Below are 9,793 nucleotides of genomic sequence, written 5' to 3'. Positions count from 1 at the left end.
GAAACAGAAAAAAAAAAAGGTTCGTGGCATGCGATCTGCAAGACATGGGCCCAACAGTCAGGTATTGTTCTTCACATGATATGATATACGGAGTTGGTTCACAATTTCACAAACACGGATCAGAACATATAGCACGGGACCATCACAATCACAATCACTGGATGCCTCTACTCTACAGTACCTAAATCACTACATCGTCAGTAGTAGCCAGCCAGCCACCCGTCCGCTCTCCATTTGTCTCCACAGGCTAGAGCAGTGGAGGACGAGTGCTGATAACATGTGTATGACCCATCACAGCGGCGGCAGTAATGGCATCTCCCCGGCCGGCAATGATACTGATAGGTTCAAGCGTTTCAGAAGATGGGCACTATTATGCCAATGGTCCGTCCCTCCGCACCCGAACACGCTCACCGTTGAAGTGGATGTACTTCCACTTTTTCAAGTATTTCTCAAGGACGTGTTTTTCTTCTTCTTCTTGGCCAAAAGCCACAAATGCTTTTCCGATCCGTCTCGCTGTATCCTCATCTGGACGCACCCCTAATTCCTCCATGTCAGTGTATATCTGAAATAGGCAACAAGAACACAGTAAGACTTCCAGGCATCTCTTTTTGAAATAAAAAAAAAAAACTAAGATATAAATCTGACTAGAAGACTTCCAGGCATCTCTTTCTGAACAAAAAAGCTAGTTACAAATCTGACCAGCCAGCTAGACAAGTGTAATGGAAACAGGTCTGCTGGACCACATACAAGGAATTGCTTCCCATCCTGTTCCCATATGACCTGTCAGTCAAGCTGTTGATTAGGCTCCATGACCAGTACTAGATGGGTGACCATATCTGGTTAACCTTTCTAAGGACATCGAATGTGACTTGCATAATTTTCAGAACATAAGCATCAGTCAACTCATAATTATGGTTTCAATAAAAAGATTGACTCATAATAATTATCATAGAATAATTCATGTACCAGTCAACAAATATAGTTGGAATGTAAAGAAAGCAAGTACTGAACCACATATTCAATTACAGTGAGGGGAGGGGAGCTGGGAATAATGTCGCTTAATCCTACAAGAAGGTGAAAATGAGTAAGACATACCTCCAAAACTTTATCTGGACGTTGGTGAATGTCATACATCAAGATCATCCGAGAGAACAACCTCTTGGGCACTGAGCGCATATGAGTCTGTATTACAGTATTCCAGATTGACTCAGCTTCATCCACCCGTTTATCCATAAAAAGTGCAAGCATAAGTGTATCATACGTTGTCCATGTCAGCACCTGGCCTTTGCTCATCAACCACTTGGTTACCTGTGAACACCATCGAATTATGCAGGTGACTGGCAAAACTAGTTTGCTATCAAAAAGTGCAATAAACAAAACTCCAAATAAGAACACCTAAACTCTTGACTTGCTAGCAAGTACTATAGCTTTTGTCCATAACAGTCATACCTGGATGATTCTTAGCCATTTTTGTCGCCTTTTCAACATCCCCAAAGCTTTTGCTGCTGCTATAATAGGAAATTCAGGCTCAAAAGCACTCCACTTGTCCAATGCACCATAAATAGCTTCTCTTTCATTTGGTAACTTTGAAACCTAAAAGATATGGATCGACAGGCTGATTTGTTGAGAACATGTCAGTTTCTTAAGCGTGATATGATCGTTGTCACAATAACTAACTACTATTATTAATCAGAGCACAGGAAAGAGAAATATGACAACATAAATAAGAAGCCAATTGTTAAGCTTTTCACACTTTGAGGATAACTGAAGCATGGTAAAGTGATCTTATAATTATATGTTACACTATCTTTTACTTTTCAAAAGATCCGGAATTCCGGATTCATTAATAAGAAGGAGAGCAAGTGTATATCTTACAGCATCAATAAGACGGAGAGCCTTCTTCCCTGACCCAGCTGTCTCCTTCCTGATCCACAAATGCTGCTGCTTGTTTGGTTTCTTTGACACCCTATGCCATAATAAATGCAAATTAATTTATTAAATGATAAAGAGCAGGTCGTCATCTGAGAAGCAGTTGTCGCAAACCAAACAAATACAAATGATGCATGATGACGTGAAAACCATATAGGGAGACCCAACCAACTAATTCCATTAAATGTGCCAAGCCTTTGGTTTTTTTTTTGGGAAAACTTCTTCGATGGAAGAAACTAGCAGGAACATATAGTGGCTTATCTGACAGGGTACACATCTAAAACCGTAAGGAGGACTAATTTCTAGCAGAACAAGGATCGAAGTTGAAAAATTATGCAGCACGGAATCCTTATGCTCATCTACATAACCCCGGAAGTAGAGTTAACACAAAATGGCACAATACAAAGTGTGTACAGTTAATTCATATGCACATTAAACCCAATGCAATGTATGTAGTTACTCTGCATATGCTAAACAAAACAGCCAAGTATCGGCATGGCAGCAATATCTCGAGGATCTATAGTGAGGTGTTCACATCATGTACCCCTAACTCCCAATAAATCTTTTGAACTCGACAACGAAGCTTCTTCTGACAATACGGGATGCAAGAAAATTCACAGCAACTCACAAAAACCATATTCAACTACCTGTCCTCGTATGTGTCAAACCAATCCCCTGAACCATCCAAATTGAACAAGACACATCTGAGGAAACCCAGCTTCTACAGAATGCATTCCCTCGATGAGGCGGCACGCTCGGAGAGCAACAAGGTGAGGGGCAAGCAGCGCAAGAATACAGAATAAACCTATCCCCAGCTAGCACTTACAGCGCCCTGCTGCCTGCGTCGCGGCTGGCTCCTCCTCCGCCACCCTTCCCCCTCCCGGGAGGCTCCGCGGCGAGGCGAGGCACGAGGCGGAGAGCGAAGGCTCCCGCCATGGCCCTGCCTTTCTTTCCTCGCCAGGCTCCGGCGAAGCCGGGGGATTGGCCGAATCGGATAACGTCGGGAGACGGTGGGGCTGGGCCGCTGGGGGTACTTGGGAGGTCGTCGTCGTCTCGGTGAGCTCGAGACACCAATATGGGCCGGCTTTCAGGCCAGAGCAGCCAGCTTCTGGTTTGGTTTAGCGAATTGGGCCTGGCCTGGTTGAATGTATAGCGGGTCTTGTATTGCGAATTTCCTTGAAGATACTCCAGTAAAACAGGATTGAACTGTCTTCTCAGTCATCTCATCTCATCATGATAAAGTTTGGTAAAGTAACAGCACTTAGGTCTTCATCAAACTTTAAGATGCCGTACTACGCTGGGCATGCATGCTAAAGCTTTATCAGCTGCCTTGGAGAAGCAACCTCGAATCACATCTTTTTAATTATTATTGTCAGGGAGCTCCTTTTTATCAGCTAATCTCTTTCGCTGATTCTTAATACTTTTCTGGAAAAAGAAACATTCGTTTGCAACTTTTGTTAACCTCCTTTCTTTGTTTGCCACAATACGCAAGGGAAGGGACCATGCCCATGCGAGAAGAGAAAAAAAAGGAATAATCATAGCATGGTTGCGTCGCGCTGGGGCCTTGTCAGCTAGCCGTACAATGTTTGTGCCACCGTAAATCTTACGCGTCCGTGCACAGGGAAACACTCGTTCTCAGGCCTTGTTCAGTTCGCAAAAACTGGTGAAAAACGGCACTGTAGCACTTTCGTTTTTATTTGACAAACATTGTCCAATTATAGAGTAACTAGGCTCAAAAGATTCATCTCGTGGTTTACAGATGAACTGTGCAAATAGTTTTTGTTTTTATATATATTTAATGTTCCATGCATGTGCCGCAAGATTCGATGTGACGGGAAATCTTGAAAAATTTTGCGAACTAAACAAGGCCAGTCTCAGATAAAGTATAAAAGAGAAGCTCAGACTCTGGAGTTTGGATGGTTGTGCCAAGGAGAGCCTAGTTTGTCGCTTGTTTTGGGATGCTCTGGTGCCTGGACCTGGAGCACCGTCGCCAGAAATTCAGACAGACCAGATTCAGTTTCTTCAGCAGTGTAAGAGAAAATGGCCACTCTGTCGGCAACGCCGGATTTGTCCCATTCCTTGTCTCAGCATCAGTGTACATTGTCTCTGTAGAATGATGAGATGAACGGTATCCATGCACTCCCATCTGTTCTTTCGTGAATAGTGAAGATTCACAGATCATAGACATCACTACAGTTTGCCTGCCAAACTTGGATCTCGCAGATGAAAGACTGAGCTTCCATCTTCCCTCGCAGAGGCATGTTAATTAAGTTGTTAACAACACCATTGCATGCTCAGGAGCTGAAAGAAAAGCTAAGCATCTCAGCAGGTTTAATGATCAGCAAGAGTAATGTTGGAGAAGTACACCGAAGATGCCGGAAGGCTATGACAGGGGTGAATACATGAGAGCACAAGAAAATTGTAATTACCATACAGCTACAATCTAATGTCAATGTTCTCTGGTCTGCACTTTAGGAAAACTAAGGGTACAGCATCATGTACATGTACAACAAAAGGGCATCCTTTTTGGGAAAGCAGACCAAGTAATTCACTATATATATATATATATTCATATATGTAAGAGTTGATGTTTACTGCTGTCCTCCTGAAAACATGTTGTCAATGCCACGCAGAAGCAGATATCAACTTCCTGTTCTTCCAGCCGAGCAGCATCGCGCCATCCTTCTCCTCCAGGGTGTACTTGTCCGAGTAGTAGGCAAGGAGATTCCTGATCACCGAGTTCACGTACGAGCTCAGCGGGTATGGTCTGAACCCGGCCATGGTCAGCCTTGACCGCCACTTACCCAGGAGCTCGTGCCGCTCCACCCGGTCCTTCCCCTCGCAGGCGATGATGTTCACAATGTCCTTGGCGAGGCAGTGCTGCTCCACATTGATCCGCTCCTTGTTTTCCCGTGGCAGGTTCGCATCGATCGACTCGAACATGGCCGAGTAGTAGTCCAAGGTCTCGGTGAACCGCATCAGGAACGGGGTCGTGTTGGTGTGCGACTCCTGCTCCACAAGTGTGGTCACCTTTGGAGACAGACCTTTCACCATCCGAAGTAGCCCGTCCCGTGGGTTGCTCACGTCCACACTCTCATCTGGGGTGTGGTGCAGCTGCAGAGTGAAGTTGACAGCGAGAGCTTCGCCTGGCCTGATGTCGAGCATTTCTTTTGTAACCTGAGTTGCATAAATACCAGGCAGAGGGGTAAACTCCAAAGGTATCCTGAATTCTTCAGACATACTTTTCAACATCTTCCCTACAAGGTCCAGACCTTCACCACGAGCATACTCTGAAACTGGATCATCTATTCCAGTGATCCGCACATGTGGTGGACCCCCTGGCTTTGCAGCGAGCGCTTGTATCAGTGTTATCCATTGTGTCCCTTGAGCAATCTGGAAATCAATTATATGGATTTTGTCTTCATTTCTTAATGCTTCTGCAATTGCCCCATTGGCAGCCATATAGCCAAACTTGAAGTACGGACAGATATTATATAAAATCTTCATGTAAGACAAGAGTTCATTGCTCTCTGGTTCACGGCACTTCAGAGCACGATATATGTTTGTGCCTGAGTTTGCATGTCTAGCAACCAAACCCTCAAGAAGGTAAGCACCTAACCGCTGGATTGGCTCTCCAGTAATTGATACAACTCCACGAGCTTGCTGAACAAGGGTAAGGAACTCCTCTATCCTCTCCTCACTTAATGCTTCAGCACACTTGGTTAATAGCTGCTTCACCATGCTCTGTGGATCCTCCCTTAACTCCCTTAGCCGTTTCTCTGGGCGGAATTCGTAGCTTGCTGTGGGGTACCCAGATGCGAATTGTGTCCGCACAACTCCTGGTGATGGCTGCCTTGATTCATGACTCCATGTTCTCGACCGCTGCCTCATCAGCTGAGCAGGTTTATGTTCCTCAAATTCATGCTTGGTGCTAGTGGCTGCATCCTCAGCATCAGGTGCCATCAGAACAGTCTCTATTTCCCGTAAAGCGTGTTGCATATTATGCCTTGATGTTGCATACAATGGATCAGGTCTCACTTGGGTGTTCTCCCGAAGGATAGCTGCTTGTCTGTATGAGCTATCTACTTCCAGTGGTGATATTGGTTGTGCTGAAATGGTTTCTGTGGAGCTCTGGTTATCTGGAGTATTGCTGAGAGCAGACAAATTATCACACTCAAGCTGGGATGAAAGAGGAGTGTATGGGGAGCCGCTGAACTCAGACTTCAGTGGACTAGCTGGCCAAGGAGTGTTTGCTAAGTTGTTCTCTGTAGGAAATTCGTAGAAGACGTTAGCACCAGTTAATCTGTACTTTAACAACTGGTGCAAGTCCATAATAAATGAATGGGCATTAGTTGATCATGACCTGTACACAGCAGAAGATAAGATAGTATGAAAAACTTATTTCAACTAAGGATATTTTGGTCTAGCAGTTCAACTTCAAGAATATATAAATCCAAAAATGAAGAAAAGACTCAGGCAACAAACAACAAACAACGCAAACGACTAGCACGCCTTCACATGCAGCTTGGGATTCCCAAAATCCTCCATACAAGACAATTCATGAGGATACATCTACTCATGCTTCAGCTGACCAAGTAAAACCACACTATCAGCGTGCAAACAGCAGGGGTACATGGTTTTCATGCAAGATGTAACAAGGTATATTAGGTCGGAAGCCTGAACTATTGCTAGGTATATCAGCAAAATCAATGGACCTTAATAGCCATTACCAAGAAGTTTATCCTCCATGACAATAATCAGAATATATGAGATGAGCTTAATGATAAGTTCAGTGTTTCCTTACGCCTAATATGTTAGGAGCAGATCAATCAAACAAACTAAGAAACAATAATACTAAAAAAAAAGTATAGGCACATGCACTCGTACAGATAGTTCCAACCAGCTACCTACATATCATGTTGCACTATGTTAACAAAGTGCTACCTACATACGATGTTGCACTATGTTTTGACAATATAGAAAAACTTAATGGACCAACATTGCAGATTACATTAGTTTCTTGGGAATTTCCATGTTACTGAGATAGCCATTCTAGTTCATTAGGTCATCAATCTGTTTCATTAGATCATCAATATGTGTCATGCAACTCCAAAGGCCAATCAGCCAGGACCCCCTTTTTACAAAATATCTCAATTGCTTTCCAATAGTACCAGTGGCTCCACTATTCTACCCTCAAAATCAAAGCATCCTTATAATTAAATTTGTGTATTCAGAATGTCAAAATCAAGCAACAGAGCATCAAACTAGATTCTACAGAGGAACACAAGAAACGAAGGATGGTGTTCAAGTACCAATTTGTCATACTCTCAGCAAAAAATAAGTATCATCCCATAGAAGAAATCCAACCTAACAAGGGAGTATGTAGACCAAACATCACAAAACATCTTACACCTACTTCAGCACAACCATGACTGCTCTGATAATTTTAAGTAAACAAACTCATACATTCTCTAATTGGTGGAAGAGGATTGACTACACTATTTGATAATCGATCCTCTAGACCAAACTTAGCAGTCTGTAAGATTCTCTATTTGTTGAAGGAGGTTGACCAACTCTGTTGTTTGACTACCGGTCTATTTCTCCCTTCTGAATTCCCAAGAAAGAACTCCCAACAAGAAGTTTGACCAATCAACCGAGCAGAATCAACGTCAACTTCGTCATTAAAACAAGAAGCCAATTTGCATAGTCTCTACTCTGTCCAGTAAGAAGGTTTGAAACTTGTAGGATCATGGACCTTGTTTGATAATGCAAAAAATATAGTTAAAAGACCCCCTATGTCCAAGAAGAACCTCGATATGTTCTTCACAATCCTGTGGGGTACTTTACTCAGCGAACCAAGAGTTTGTCATCGAGGGTAAGTCAAATTGACTAATCAGGTGAGGGATGACATTTTCTAAGCCATGTCCTAATCAAGCACACAGATGGATATTAAGTTTCAGTCCCAGCAGGGGAAAGTATTTGTTATTCAGAATCGACTACCTGTTACTACAGAGGCAAGCTACTGTATTCTTCCCTAATTCCACAGGTTAGATTTCATTTCTACAGAGCGAACGACACGCCAAGCTAAACAAAGAAAAAGAAAATTGCATCAAGCGTAGTTATACCAAGTGAAGTACGAAACGAGGCAGAATTAGCGCCAATTCACCGACTAAGCATGGCAAAATTGACAGCAGTCCTCGTGACCCGTTTCCAGCTCTCCCTCCCAGTCCCGCCGAACCCTAACCCCATCCTCAGCTCAGTTCTCAGTCGCGCGACCCCCGCTTCGCCGGATGCGCCCTCACCACCGCCCGCTCCATCGCCGCCGCGGCGGCCGAATTGGTCGAATGAGCCCATCTGCTACCCGAATGCTCACGTCTCTCAACCCCCAGTAGCGCAAAAATCCCCAATCTCTACCCTCCCAAGCTGATCAAACAGTCCCCCCCCCCCCAAAAAAAAAAAATCCCCCAAAATGAAAACTCATCAGCAAGCAAAACCAGCAGCGCGACAACAAGCAGAGAATCCAGCGAGGTACGAGGACGAGAGCTCTCACCTCCTCCGATCCGCACAACCCGATCCAACTCCACCTCCACCACCACCGCGGCACCACCACCACCTCTCTCTCTCTCTCTCTCTCTCTCGCTCGCTTTTTCTTCTTCTCTCTCTTGTGCTAGTTCTCGTGTCCCAATCCTTCTCTTGCTTGCGCCCCCTCTTTTTGTGTGCTGCGAATAATAATTGTATATCTTGAAGAGAGAAAGAGAAGCCCCCAAGTGCCACGCATTATATACCCCCCTCCTCCGACGGCGACCGTTACCGCTCCGCCTCACGCCGTCACGGCCACGCTCCTCCGGACGGTCAGCGCTCCCGCGTCGCCATAGTGGGCCCACCCGCCAGCCCCAGGTCAGTCCGGTCCGTAACGGACGGCCTTGATGCAACCGGTGGAGGGACGTGGGGGCGCTCACGTGCCCGGCGAGCGGCGCTGGGGCCACGACACGCCTGACGCGCGGCGAGCGGGCACGCGGTCTCGCCTTTGACCTGACGTGGATGGGGTTTGAACCGATCCGTGACCGTCCGTTCGGGATCGGAGGGGCCTCGTGCGCGGGAAGGCTTCGGCGGCCTTGGCGAGGGCGTCTCGGCCGTCCGATCGAGAGCGGGCAAAGATAAGACGGTGACATCGGGCGAGTTCGTGGGCGTGGGGCCCGCCACTGGGAGGCGGACAAAGGAGAGTGAGTTGATACGTGATAGGGCGATAGCTCTGCCCGCTAATGCGATGCCATCGCACCTATTTTTCTTGTCATTGGTATAGGACGCTTGGGTTTTTTAAGTTCCAAAAATATTTTGTAAAATTTTTCATATTCTCCGTCACATCGAATCTTGCGACACATGCATGAAGCACTAAATATAGATAAAAGAAATAACTAATTACACAGTTTATCTGCAATTTGCGAGACGAATCTTTTGAGCCTAGTTAGTCCATAATTGAACAATATTTGTCAAATACAAACGAAAGTGCTACTGTTTATATTTTATTAAAAAATTTGGAAATAAACAAGGCCCAACATATGTGATATGACAATGAGGCGTTATTAAAAATCGACAATAGTGATAGTATTTAGAGATCTAACTAATTATTGTTTTTATACCAAAAATACTATCAAAATAACTTTAAAAAAGTCTTTATATCTTTTAAATTTTTTGGAATAGAAATTTTGGTGAAAAAAAAGGAAATACTCTCAAACAATTTTTTTATTTAGATCTCTAAATATAGACATTCTCTGTTCTGGATTTCTGGTTGGCCAAAGATGGAAAACGAGAGTGAGTTTTACTTAAATAGCCCTCAAAACGATGGCTTAGAGAGTAAATGTTA

General features: G+C 44.5%; 2 protein-coding genes across 3 annotated transcripts; both read right to left on the bottom strand.

Moving 5' to 3' along the window:
- Positions 1-2,968, bottom strand: LOC8081718 (pentatricopeptide repeat-containing protein At4g18975, chloroplastic). 2 transcript variants are annotated; one of them, XM_021452317.1, is made up of 6 exons: positions 2,756-2,951; positions 1,876-1,966; positions 1,450-1,593; positions 1,262-1,308; positions 1,096-1,182; positions 470-562 (listed from the first exon to the last, which is right to left on the bottom strand). In XM_021452317.1, exons 1-5 carry the CDS (start codon positions 2,863-2,865, stop codon positions 1,140-1,142), a joined length of 435 nt encoding a protein of 144 aa, XP_021307992.1. In that variant the 5' UTR covers positions 2,866-2,951; the 3' UTR covers positions 470-562; positions 1,096-1,139. The 2 variants fall into 2 exon arrangements, with proteins under 2 accessions (XP_002460826.1, XP_021307992.1); XM_002460781.2 differs by having other exon boundaries at positions 1-562; positions 1,096-1,308; positions 2,756-2,968.
- Positions 4,232-8,686, bottom strand: LOC8084092 (chitin-inducible gibberellin-responsive protein 1). The gene is made up of 2 exons (XM_002460780.2): positions 8,480-8,686; positions 4,232-6,292 (listed from the first exon to the last, which is right to left on the bottom strand). Exon 2 carries the CDS (start codon positions 6,259-6,261, stop codon positions 4,549-4,551), a length of 1,713 nt encoding a protein of 570 aa, XP_002460825.1. The 5' UTR covers positions 6,262-6,292; positions 8,480-8,686; the 3' UTR covers positions 4,232-4,548.

This window comes from Sorghum bicolor, chromosome 2 (assembly GCF_000003195.3).
Source record: "Sorghum bicolor cultivar BTx623 chromosome 2, Sorghum_bicolor_NCBIv3, whole genome shotgun sequence".
Lineage (NCBI taxonomy): Eukaryota > Viridiplantae > Streptophyta > Magnoliopsida > Poales > Poaceae > Sorghum > Sorghum bicolor.
The sequence above is the reverse complement of the archived record's forward strand: the minus strand, read 5'-3'. Positions and strand labels throughout refer to the sequence as shown.